This window comes from Triturus cristatus, chromosome 5_2 (genome assembly GCF_964204655.1).
Source record: "Triturus cristatus chromosome 5_2, aTriCri1.1, whole genome shotgun sequence".
In the NCBI taxonomy this organism is placed as follows: Eukaryota; Metazoa; Chordata; class Amphibia; order Caudata; family Salamandridae; genus Triturus; species Triturus cristatus.
In genome coordinates, this window is record NC_140588.1 from 984,732,368 (window position 1) to 984,745,792 (window position 13,425).

The following is a 13,425-nucleotide window of genomic DNA, read 5'->3' on the forward strand; positions in this document are numbered from 1 at the left end:
TGCCAATCAGGTGCCCAGGGCCTGTGTTCCTTCCCTAAAAACTGCCTAACAGCCAAAACCCAAATTGCAAACCCTGGCCACATGTCAGCCCCTGGTAAATGGTACCCTAGGTACCCAGGGCCTTGTGACCAGGGAAGGCCTCTAAGGGCTGCAGCACTCATTGTGCCACCCTTAGAGGCCCTGTACCCTAACACACACACACTGCTCTTGCAGGCTGAGTGTCTGGATACAAGACAAAACAGAGAGTCGACATGGCACACATCCCTGTGTGCCATGCCCACAATCTACACTGCCCTGGCATACATCAGCCACCCTTCTAGCTGGGTGCCCTATGCCAGTGGTGTGGGCACAGAGGCAGGAGCCCTGTGCCCCTACAGTACCCAGGTCCATTCCTGGGTCCTGTAAGTGCAGTGCTGCCAGCTAAGAGTATATGGTGCTGGGAGCTTGTCAAACACGAACTCCACAGCACCATAATGGCAGCACTGAAGACTGAGAAGTTTGGTATCAAACTGCTCAGCACATTAAATCCACACTGATGCCAGTGTGTGATTCAATGTACAAAGCACCACAGAGGGTATCTTAGAGATGCCCCCTGAAACCTAAACCTACAATCCACGTCTGTTCTGAGGCTGCCTAGGCTGCCACACAGAAGACATGTTGCTGGACCCCTGGGTAGGAGAGCCCCTGCTCTCCTGGGTCTGCAACAATGCACATCCTGGGCGAGGGGCTAAATCTCCTCCCCCAGGATGCGCAGGGGGAAGCTTCAAAGGCATGCCGCCTCTGTGAGCTTCCCCAGGCTACTGCAACTCCCCACTCTGGCGGGAAGCTTGGCCGGAAACCCCAAATAAGGACAGGGGATGTGCCAGCCTGCCAACCCCACCCCTCAGGTGAGGGAGGCGAGGTGAAGCACATCTCCGGGCTCTCGCCATCTTGAAGATGGGAAGCCCTGCCCAATCAGGACTAGGCTCCTGCCCCCCTCCCACAGGAGAGAGGCAGGATAGGGGGTGTACCCACCCCAGGACAGAGACCCATTGGCCCCTGCCCGTCACCTACCTGTAACGCCCCTAAATCTAATATTTAGGGGCACCCTGAACCTTCCTTCCCCAGATTCCAGATTCAAAACTACAAAGAAGAGCAAGAAGAAAGAAGACCTGCCCTGCAGCTGCTAAAAAGAGGAAGACACCAACTGCTTTGGCCCCAGCCCTACCGGCCTGTCGACCCTCGAACCTGCTCCTGCTCCAACCCGGCATCTCTTGTGGCCAGCAACCTCACAAACCCCGGAGGACCTGGCTACCTTTTGGCTCTAAGCCCCTGGGACTCCCATGAGTAGAGGCTCTACTCAAAACCTACCTCTAATCCCTAGCAGCAGCCCGGAACCGCGAACCCAGCACACTCTGCACCATCCAAGCCTGGCCAGTGCCAGAGTGGACAAAGACCACGAGGATGACCCCACGGCGACTGTGACCCTGAGTCCGGCACCCAAGGACCTCCCTCGATACTCCTGAAGGAGCCTGCAGCCTCAGAACAAGGTGTCCCCCCCCCCCCCCCCAACCGCGATCAACAGAGGGTAAGATTTCCCGACACCAAAAGGCACCCCTGCACGCGGCGCCCCATGGCCCCCTGTGCCCAATCCCGGGGTACCTACCTATCCTCCAACTACCCAACTTACCTCTCGAAGTGGTGGTGGCACCTGAAGAATCCTCGTCCCCGAGCTTGCAGTCTTTATTCAAACCGGAGATTTCCCATTGAAATCAATTGAGCGCCCGAAGGCTCAAAAGCACCCTGCACCCAGCTGCCCGAGTGGCCCAGGCAGTGAAACCTCTACACTTACCTACTTCCCCACTTGCCCTGAGTAAGTGACCAGGAGCCCAGCTCCCACAGCCACGTGGCTTGCCAGTCAGCAGCCACCAACCAAGGCCCCCCTATCCCTCATGGGATAACATTGGGCCTAACTCACTCTGCACCCGGCCGCCCTAGAGTCGCTGAGGGTGAACCAACTGTACCTACCTGACCCTGGGGGACCCCTGAGTCTATGCCCAGAACTTCAACTCTGCCAGTCGAGTACTTGCCTTTAAACCGATAACTCTATTTTCTTCATAAGGTAACATTGACTGGCTTTTTCCTGAAATTTCTTTTAAGTGTGGACTTTTCAAATCTTAAAAAATTCACCAAAAATCAGCCGAGTAACGAAAACAAAATTACTCACCTGCTCTTAGGTGAGCTCCCAGTGCTGGATCTTGGTGCCCAGCACTATCTCTGAAAAATACTTACAACTGTACTTACCAGTAACCCAATTTTCTCCCATAGGAAATCATTGACTGTTTTTCTGTGAATGTCAATTTCTGCAATCTTTAAATATTCTTTAAAAATCGTATAATATCTGAAAACGTAATTACTTACCTGTCTTAGATAAAGGTCCCAGTACTGAGTCTAGGTACAGTGTCAACTTTTAAAATAGCTAAATATTGTTTAAAAATCATCACAGTAATTAAGTCGACTTTCATCACTTGATTCTAAGTACTGACCCAGGACTGAATCTAGGATCCAGTCCTGGAATTCCAAAAGTAATCCTAAAAGTAATCTGTGGCAAATAACATGAACCTTCCATTGAACTCAATGCATTATTGTGTTTAAAATAGTGTTGCCCATTGCAACCACTTGTAACTGTTTACAACAATCAATTGCATATTGCAAAAGTATTTATATAAAGCATCTCATTCTGAGAAAGTATATTTTAATTCCAATTGTTAGTTCTAAAATAAAACAAGCATATATTTTTTATATATAAACCATTGGCCTAGAGTTCAGTTATTGAGTGTGTGAGACCATTTGCTGACTGAGTGTGTACAACAAATGCTTTACACTGTCCTCTGATACTGCCTTACTGCTCGACCAAGCTACCACTTTAGAGAGTAAGGTTATATCTAACTTTAGCCTCTGTCAAACCCTTGGGGACTGTGGACTCTGTACACCCTGTACCTATTAAGGAACAGTATATACAGAGCCACTTTCTCACACTTACTGATCGCCCACACTACCGCAAATGGAGACTAAGGTGCTATCTACTTTTACCACTGTAGGAAGGTGGATATCTGACTATGGTTACCCCCAACTTTTTGCCTAGTGTCTAGCTGGTTTTTCGACTTAGTTGGCCTGAGATCCTGCCATTCAGGGTCTCAGGCTGTCTGCTCTCTCTTTGAAATGGACTCCCTGTACCCTAGGCACATACCCAATTGGTAAGGATCACCTTATTGGACCCTGTACAGTGTACCCTAGGTACCCAGGGCATAGGTGTACTCTAGGCCTACCAGGGGCTGCAGCATGTATTATGCCACCCCTGGCCTGGCCTTCCAATCAGACACAACTGGCTGATCACTCAGCTGGGGCAAGGTCGTGTAATCACCCCTTGCTTAGGAAAGGGGGTGTAGCCACTCCCCTTCCTGGTCCCACCCATAGGAGGGACCTTGCAGGTAGCCCAGCCCACTAGCCCAGTATATTAGTAGCTAGTTGGGCCCTGCTGAAATTAGATTAACCCGAATCTGCAACTTGAACAGAAACTCTGGACCTTCGACATTCGACCTCAGGAAGAAGACTGAAGAAATCTCCCTTGTGGCCAAGGAGTGACTTCCCTGGGCAACCAGGCACCATCCAGCGACCGCTGCTTGCTTTGCGACTGAATCCTACGAGGGACGACTGCAGAGACTGACCAGCGCCGAGACTTCCAGACACCTCTGACCCGGATCCACATCTCCAGCGAAGCTGAGACCCGTGGAGGCGACGAGGGACGTGGGACCGGCGACTTGGGAAAAGTGGCTAGTAACTGACTAGCGCGACTTCCGAGGCTTCCTCGAGGCTGTGCTTGGGGAATTGAGAAGCCCCAATCCCGAGCGCCATCTGCAAAGAAGATGAGCTCCCCACACTTCACGTGTTCTGCGTGGGGCCCTTCTGCACCCGAGTTGCTCGACATGTTGTCCGGTTGCTGGCCCGTTGGCTAGTAGCCTCTGCGACGACGAACCTTTGTTTTCATCTTGCTGGTCTGGCTCCTCCAGACTGGCACCCGCTCCTCTGTGAAAGAGAAGCACCCCAGACCTTCCTGGTCTGCACCAGAAGCAAGTCCTCCATCCTGCGTGGGTTCCGCTTGCAAAGGCTTGTTGGGTCCTGACTCGACTTCGACGCCGCTAACTGCAAGAGCCTTCGTGGGACAGCTCACCTCCTGGTCGTCCTCGACGTCTCCTGGTACCCGTGGCTGCTGCGACAAGCTTCACCTCTTCACCTGCATCTTCACGACATCGCCTGGTTCCTTCCTGGTTCCTTCCCGGCTCCTGGCTGGTGACCTAGACTCTGTCCCTTCTGCTTGCAAGTTCCTTCCTTCTTGATCCCCACCTTGGGATCCACCGGACACTCTTCACTGACTGCCTGTCAGCAACTTTCCTTCAGGCATCCATAGAAGTCAACGACGAAACCCGACGCAAGTTCACACCTATGCACCCGCAGCCCGTGGGCTAGGTAACTTGAGTACTTCGGTGCTCACAAGGGTATTGACTATCCTAGGGTCTAGTTTCCGAGTCTCGACTTTCTAGCTATACCAGAAGTGTCCTAAAACTGCTTATTTCTAACTGCTAGTGATTCTATTGACTTTTACGCATTACGCGTGAGTGTTTCCACTCTGCACCTGAATCCCGTGGGCCTCCCACTTCCTAACTGTTGGTAGTTTAGTGCAGCCCCAGCGATTGCCTAGGCCTATCCTGTGTTCGTGACAGTGGTCCTTATACCACTTACTTAGTATATGGTTTGCGTGGCCCCTAGGGCCTAACTGTATTACTTACGTGTGTGATTTAATGTATGCATAATTAAGACTGTGTTGTACTTACCTCGAATCTCATAAAGAGTGCTGAGGGTTTGACTAGAATAAATACATTCTATTTTTATATATATCTGTTGTGGTGTCCTTTCATTTGGTATTCAAGGGTTTACATATGGTATAACAGCTGGCTTCACATGCCATTCAGAGTTTAGCCTAAGACTGCTCTTGTCCATGTTACTACTAGGATAGCTGGTCTATAAGGTTGACTTTACAACCAATCACCGTAAGGGTTGTTTGGACTGATACAAGGTGTACACTAGAATTAGTGACATCATATATCAGGCCAACTTCTCACAACCACTGCCTACCTTTGTGGTTCCACTGGACTCTGCACGCTATACCTCATTTTGGATATTGGATACACTGGAGGCTCACCAAAAAAAAAAACGTTTCCTTACCTAACCGGCACAGTTGTTTTGTATTTTTGATCGCTAAAAGTGGGAAGGTCACATCCTCGCATATCAGGTGATTTTGGGCACTGTCAGTACGTTATATGTTTGAGAAATACCTCATGTGAAATAACATGCATTGAACAATAAGGGCTCTTGCCGTTTTTCATGTCAGTTTTGCGTTTTTAAAATATTTTTTTTAAGATTGGAGAACCTACACAACAGATAGTTTCCTCAAATTATGTCACAAGTAACAACTTTACAAAGCTATAATGAAGTTCAATATAGGACAGAGCATAATGTGTTTTGTAGCTCCAAGCAACAATATTTTTATTGTTTTAAATTACACCCTTAAAGGAGCTGTGAAAAGTTCAAGAATAAAGATAAATTGATGACCACAAGGGTAGCTACAAGTAACTTACATTTTTATCAAAAACAATCTATCAAAATGTGTTTGAAGTAAAGCTTTTTGGAGTTGAGGGTTTGATATTTGGGAAGGGATTAGAAATTAAGTGGCACGATGGCATTATAGGATACAGCATGCAAATTTATTAACCAATTAAATTGTTGGTAAGAGTATTCTTCCTCATTCTGTACCCCATTTTCCTAAAACACTGAATTATTTGTACTAAACACCACCCATTATATATGTAGCTCGTGCATCCAGCATTGCAAGTTAGCTTTATCTCATACAAAACTGGAGTTACATTGTTTAATGTGCTATGAAGTTAATTCAGAACATAATCTTGAGTAATTTTGCAGTGCTTCTTCTGTAGAAGATGCTGATAATCAATATACCTATTAAATGTTCTAGGTGAAGGAAAGTGGATCCGGAATATTGATTATTATCGCTTAGATGGTTCCACTTCAGCACAGACAAGGAAGAAATGGGCCGAAGACTTTAACGATGTAACAAACACTCGGTAGGTTCACTTTTATATTTATATAATTTTCAGATACAATTTAATTATTTTATGTGCTGCTAAATTCCGAGACACTAGAGAATATAAAACCGAGCTGCACCATTATTGTAAAGTTATGATGTAAAAAATAAATGTATATTGCAACATTCCAGCACACTTGGGTTTAACATGTAGGACTTGTTTGTGCATTGAATGTCCAGTACTTTGGCTGTCTCTGAGCCTTCCCTGCACCCCACCACAAGTATACCTCTTTAGAAAAAAAGTGGTGGGACTATGTTTATTTCTTTATCTCTTTACAATTGTTTTTGTTTAAAAAAAGATATGAGGTGATCTGTTTCATGAATTAGCAATGTATTGAGAGGCAGCCTCTGATTCAAAATGGGAGTGTTATGTGCATTTGAGGTTCAATGGCATGTTCTTCCCACTGAAGTAGTTCTGCAGAAGTGCAAACTGAAAAGAAATTGTTGCAGTCTTCTTGCCCATCATCTATGTAAACTAAACCAACATTTTTTCGGTCTTTGAAAATACATCTGACATTATGATACTATCAAAAATAGGTATTTGCAAGGAGACATTGTTTGCTTTTACATTATTGATCCTCAATTCGTTCAAGTCTTCTGCTTCCTTGGGAGGAAGATTCTTCCCCTATATTCTGTTCTTCAAATAAAACTGACTTTTGTTACTCCATGTTTTGCTGTGGTATATATCTAAAACGTTTCTTTTGCTTTCAAATTTCAAAGAATCTTTCTTCGGATACAAGTATATCCATAAAAGCACAAGTCATATGACGGCATAATAGTATTCGAGTCTTATTAATCATAGAAACAATAAGATAAAATCAGTTCATATTCAAACATCAAAGAAAGACAATCTACCAATTATGGCCTTCTCGGTTTGTGCTATTTCATAATCATAGTGAGGAGTTAAAAAGCCGGATTTATCAAAAGTGTCAACATATTTTACACTAATCATAATTAAAATTTAAACTCGATAAAAACAACCATCATAAAGTGCACATTGTATCTGATAGAGACTACTAGCCGCAGATTCATTCACGTAGAATTATCCCCAGGCGTGAGACTGGATATGGAAACTTTTTGCCACAGCATCCCTGTGCGCCGGGGGCAGGGAGATATCACGCGACTCCGCCCAGGCGTCATCCGCGTACGTGACCCACCTCAGCGCGCTCACGTCAGCTTTTTCCTTTTCCTCGTGCAACGTGGATCCGTTCCTTGCTGCGTGCCTGTTTAAGGCCCCCTTTCTCCAACTCTCTTTTGGTTGAAACAGTGTGCGAATGCCTTCGGGCTTTAAATCTTGCACGTTTTGTGGGCATCTTATGTCGGCGACGGACCCTCACCTCATTTACAAGTGGTGTTTGTGGGAGGATCACGGTACCTCAGATTGTGCGGCGTGCCAAAAGTTGAAGCCAAAATCGCGGCTGGTGGCGCCGCATGAAACTTCTCTCGACGCGTCTCTCCAGGTTGACGTCCTCCCCTCGGTCTGCTTCGGGGGGCGGCTTCAGGTCCGACAGTGGTCGTTGTCCTCGCCTTTCTCCGATGTCACGTGAGCGTCGCTTCCAGGTGGGTAAGTGTCGCCGTTCGTCCCCTGGGGCTGGTTTCCGGCCTACCGGGGGCGTGGACTCTCCGCGGGTGATGCGGCCCCGCGTGTCATCCTAGCCACCGTTTCCTGGTGTTGGGGCATCGAGAGTCCAGATGGAGACTTACGTGGCGGCTTTGCAGGCCTCACTGGCGTCTCCTCCTCCTTCCCCTCCTGGGGCATTGGCGGATCCCTCGCCTTGCGCAGGGCCCAGCGGCGCCGCCGGTGGCTCCGGCCCCGTCGCTGACTGGGTCGGATCCAGACTTGGAGGATGTGGTGCTGTTGGTGTGCGTCTCCTCTGGGGCACCTCCTTCAGGCCACGGTGTGTCTGCTTAGCCGCAAACCCCGCGGCGGTCCCTGTGGTGTCGCGGGAGGTCGCTGGGGCTCGGGTCGCACCCCCGAGCCCCTCTCGGTCCCTTGGCAGGGTGGTGCCGGCAGCAGCTGGACCGTGGGGAGCCACAGGGGTCAATGGCCCCTCCTCGTCCCGCTCCGGGTCGAGGTCGAGGTCAGAACCCTCGCCCCTCTCCGGGCTCCTCTCGTACGTCCTCACAGGCGGCTGCTTTGTTGGAGGGCGAGTCGGAGGTTGTATCGTCTCTGGCGCCGCCACAGGGGTTGCCGGGCGACCTTCGCCTCCTTCTAGGCTGCGGCCGGCGGAACACTTCGGGCTCCTCCCCGGGCCTATCCCGTTCCCCCACGCAGATGGTTGCCTCGGCGGGGGTCGGGACGGCGCCGCTCCGGGGCCGGTGCAGCTCCAGCTCTACTTCGGTCCCCGGTGACTTGGAGGTCCCTTGCCTGGCGACGCCGGATGGCGTCGGTGTCCTGCCTCAAGCAGCGGACTCTACGGACCCGCGCAGGGGTCGTACCGCGGATTCGTCTTCGGACGCTCCTCCTTCTCTGGAGGCAGGCTGCATATTGGTGCCGTCCTCCCTGGAGACTGGTCGTCGTGTGGTGTCCTTTTCACCGGCGTCGAAGTGTGGCTCCCCGCCTTTCCTGAGGCAGGGGTGTTCGTCGGAAGAGCGGCAGGTCCCTCATTCTTCGGCTCCTCCTGACTTCCAGGTCTGGCCCTTGCCCGCCCCGCTTGGCCTCGGGGACGGCCGCCTTAGTTTGCAGCCGTCGCCCACAGAGGAGCTGCTTTCTCCACCACGGGGCCCTACGGATGCGGGTGCGGCTTTCGCTCACGCGGTGTCCACGGCTGTGGACATCCTGCTCAAGGGTGACCCGGTGGCTCATTTTCCGGCGGACCATCTATTAGAGGTCCTCCACCAGGGCTCGGTGTGAGGGAAATCTTACTCTTTGAAGGTTCGCTCTTTTCTGCCTTGACAGGGGCTTGGAGGTGTCCTGTCTCCGGGGACCCGGTACCTCCGCATCTTCTGCACCAGCACCTTCCGACGCCGCGTGACCCGGCGTGCCTGTCCATTCACCCCTCAGCCGCCAGTCCCCTTCTGCGGACTGCTTTTCCCTCCCTGCTGCCCCTGTTGGCTCCGCTGTCCAGAGAGACCCGCTGGCTTGACACTTGGGGCCGCAACATTTTCGCCTCGACCAGCACAGCACTGTGGGCCCTTAACACCTTGTGTGTGCTGGCTAGGGCCTCCTCCTGTTTGTGGGACTCTGCTGAGTCTCTGGGGTCTGCAGCGTCTCGGAGGCGCTGGGCCGGGCCATGGCTTCCTAAGTCGCCCTCCGTCGCCATGCTTGGCTTCGGGACGGCGTCTTCCCTGAAAATATTCAGGAGAGGCTCATCGATCTCCCATTTGATGGCAATCTGTTGTTTCATGCCCTGGCTGACTCCGCCATCCAGAGGCTCTTGGCAGGGCCCGTCCTCCTCCTCCTCCGTCCCCTCCTCAATGACTTCTGAGTTAGGGTTGCTTTTGGGCCTTCTTAGGCCGGCGGTTATGGTTGTGGAGTATGTTTTTCTGGCCGTTTACGCCCTCCTTGGGATTTTGGCATTGTTGGCTACTGGACGGCCCCTTTGTTGTTGTGTGTGAGTTCTGCAAGAGTTGTTGCGCAGACTTGGCCCGTAGATTGGGCCTTCTGCTTTGCTTGGGCTGCTGTCAAGCCTGTAGAGGGGGCGCTTTTCTTGTGGTCCTTTTAGTTCTTCCAAAGAGGGTTCCCATAAATTGGGACTTCACGTGCCCTATATGGGGCTATGGGAGCTGTCATATGGCTTGCGCTCTGCTGGAGGGTTCTGGTCGCCTTCGGGTACCTGTTCTCCATGGTGTTTACGTAGGTTGCTTTTGCTTCCTGAGGTCATGTGCGTGGCCACTCATGGTGGTGGCCCGGGCCTCTCCCTGCTCCCGTTCTGCGGTCTGGGATGTCCCTGTGTCTTCCCTTGCCAGGCGTTGCCTACTTGGTTTTCCTGGGGCCTCGGGCTGTTCTTCTTGCTTCTGGCCTTGACTGCCGGCATTGTTCTGGCTAGCGGGCTGCTCCTCATCTGGAATGGGCTCGCCTTCTTTTCCTTGGTTTCTTTGGGCCCTTTAGGCTGCTGCTTCTTCTTCTTCTGTCTTCCTGTCTTGGCATTCGGCGGAAGCTATGTTGCCTTGTGGGGGAGTGGAGTGCTTCGGCCTCTCTGTCCTTGCCCTTGGTTCCTCTGCTGTGAGTGTACAAGCCTCTTCAGCCTTCCTTCCCGCGTCCCCTTGGGGTCGGTGGGGTTCTGCTTGTGGGGGTTCCCTTGGCCTGGCAGGAACAAAGTTCTACCTGCTCCACAGATTTGGACCCCGGTGGGGTACACTGTTCTGCTTTGGCTGGTGGGGTTCTTTCGCAGACCCTCCTTCCCAAGGGGTATTGCTAGGGTATCTATTCAGCGTGAAGAAATCTGCAGCTAGTAGTGTCTGTCAGATGTACGAGTTACTTATCTTCGGTAACAATGTAGTCTGAGACGGTTCTAGCCGCAGATTCCTTCACGGCCCGCCCTTCCTCCCCTGTTCTGCGAGGACCCTTGGGTTGGTCTTCAGTACTCGCCTCCCGGTGGGGGGCTGTGTCTCCTGTGAGTGCCTCCCTTGTTCTTGTAGGGTGGCTCTGTCGGGGGGCGGTTCATTCCTCCCTTGATCTTTGGAGGATAGGGTTTCAGTGCGCTGGTGCCCTGCTGCTCTGGCTACTCCAGGTTTTGGGGGCGGGGGGGGGAATTGCCTCTCTCCTTGTCCTCCCTCCCTTCCATTGCTGTCCTCTGGCCATGTCGTGCCCTTGTGGGTGGTTGCCCCGTTAGGTTGGGGTGGCTTGATGGTTGCTGTCCCGGTCTGTCTTGGGACTGGTCCCCTTCCTTGCTCAGGACGAGGGGGGTGGGCTTCCTACGTGCGACATGGCTTTTATGCCTGTTCTTCCCTTCGGGGCAGAGGGATGGGAGGTTGTCTATGTGCAGGCAGGGTGGCTGCGCAGGTTTCTGCTTGTTATTCTTCTTTCCCTGCCCTTGGGGTCTGCGGTGTTGGCACTACCCTGGTGGTGGTGTTAGTCACAGTTTCTTTCCAATTTTTTCTTTTTCTGCTATTCGCACACTGGTCCCATGCTCCCACAGTTTTTTATCTGGTGGTTCCGCGTTGTGGTGCAGAAAAGTTCTCCGAAGAAAACTGCAGTGGGCGCGCCAGGGCAGGTCTTATGTGACCTCGCTGACGTCACGTACATGGACGACGCCTGGGCGGAGTCGCGTGGTGTCTCCCCCGCCACGCAGGGATGCTGTGGCAAAAAGTTTCCGGATCCAGTCTCACTCCTGGGGATAATTCTACATGAAGGAATCTGCGGCTAGAATCGTCTCTACCAGATACATCGTTACCGAAGGTAAGTAACTTGTTCTTTACGAGCAATAACTGCAACTTTAAAGAAGGAGCATACACAAAAGATTAATTCGTCCTATTCCAGTTTCAGGATTTTCATGTATGCTGCTTCGAGATGGACGGGTTTTTTTTTTTTTTTAAAAAGGTATCAAAAGCCATTTTGCATATTTAGAGTAAAAATTACAAAAAAAATAAAAAATGGAGCATCATTTGCCCACTCCATCCATCACAAGGACACTGTATTTGATCTAAGTTGGCATTATACCCCAAAGGAAAACAGAGTAGAAATGTTACTGTGCCAGCCCTTAAACGAAAAAGAAGTCCTCTCTCCCAGCGGCCTATAGGTTTTAAAAGTTAATTAGATGTCATATGGGAGACGTCCTCAATGGTCATATATCTAACAGTTGTTTTCTGAACCTCCCTTTCATATCTTATTTTCCTTATAATGTGCATATAGATCACCCTTTTTAAAAATTGGTTCTATGGTGCTAGTTGACCACGTGCTTGGGATCGGAGAATAAGTAAAATTATTAAGAACATTTAATAAAGGCGAAGCCCAGAACTCAGGTTTATATTTAATAAGAATAATGGCCAGCCCGTCTGGTCCGGGAGCTTTGTTTCCCAGGCTTTGGTGAATGGCATCTCCAACTTCAGATAGAGATATTGAGATCCCTGTAGGGACCTGATGTTCAGCAGGATCCTCATTTTGTATTAGGCCTGCATAAATCATGGAAAAGTGGGTTTCCCATGCCTCGCTAGTAATGTGACAGCTTATCGGGCTCAAAGGTTGTCCCATGGATCTCATATCTTTAACCGCAGCCCAAAAATTCTTCCCATTCTTTAATGTAGCGGCACATGCAAGGGTGTCCCAGCGTTCTTTTACCACTTCATCCTTCCTCTGTATAATACCTACCTTATGATTTGAAAAGGCAAGGGTCTCTGGGATTTGTTAAAAGTGCCGTTCGCAGCTGGATGTTAGCTAATGAACAGTCGCTGCTGAACCATTTTGGTGCATGCTGTACATTCACAATTGGTTTGGATAATATGGATTTGATACCCTCACAAAGTTTGGAAAAAGCACCAATTACCTCTGCATTAGAATCCTGAAATGAGAGACATGAGTTGATATATCTTGAATAAGTCCTTACCGTCCTATTAAATACATCGGTATTATTGACTCCTCGCCAGACTAGTCTTAATTTGTCAGTAGAGACTGACAAGTTCCTAGCACCGCATTCTTTACTATATGTCGGCTTGAGGGCAGGGAATTATCAGGGTTATCTTGATATCTCGCCATAAGTGGTTGGGACAACCTCCGCTTTCAACAAGGAGTCCTCGAGGGTAGGGGAAATAAAAACATAATCTATAGTAGAGGCTCTACCTCTATATGTCGGTTCAGGGGGATTATTATTATTAGTAATTGTGGCAATTTCCATCACATTGGTTAAATTGTGATTTTGCAGATTGTCCAATAGTTCTACCCTCCTATTGCCTTAGTGATAGGTTTTACAATTGGGATATTTTCCTTTGGAATCTTAGCATTAAAATCACCCCCAAACAGATACCAGCTAGATTATTGAAATCATTGCAATGTTGTAGGGTGGTAACAAAGTCAAACAAATTGATAAAATTCATGTTTGGTACAGTGTGAAAGTCATTATTATGAAAATTAAGTAAACAGATGGATACTCCCCATTTATATATTAGTGCTTGAAATGTATCATTATTTGTGTCTAAAGTCTTGGCACTACCTACCGCAGAGACATTGACCCAGATTTAAAGGCAGCCAGATGGTCGGCCTGACTTGGGGGGTTAGAACTAGTGTTAAAGCATTCAAACCCATCAATATATAAATCTAGCGTTGCCCAAGTCTCCTGAAACATAAGGATGTC

General features: G+C 49.6%; 1 protein-coding gene across 2 annotated transcripts in view; it reads left to right on the forward strand.

The window, feature by feature from the left end:
• ATRX (ATRX chromatin remodeler) overlaps positions 1-13,425 on the forward strand; it is a 1,501,634-nt gene that overhangs the window by 1,182,870 nt on the left and 305,339 nt on the right. For both annotated transcript variants that reach the window (XM_085608236.1, XM_085608237.1), the window contains exon 28: positions 6,068-6,176. In XM_085608236.1, the coding sequence (XP_085464362.1) occupies positions 6,068-6,176 (109 nt within the window). The remainder of the gene's footprint in view (positions 1-6,067; positions 6,177-13,425) is intronic.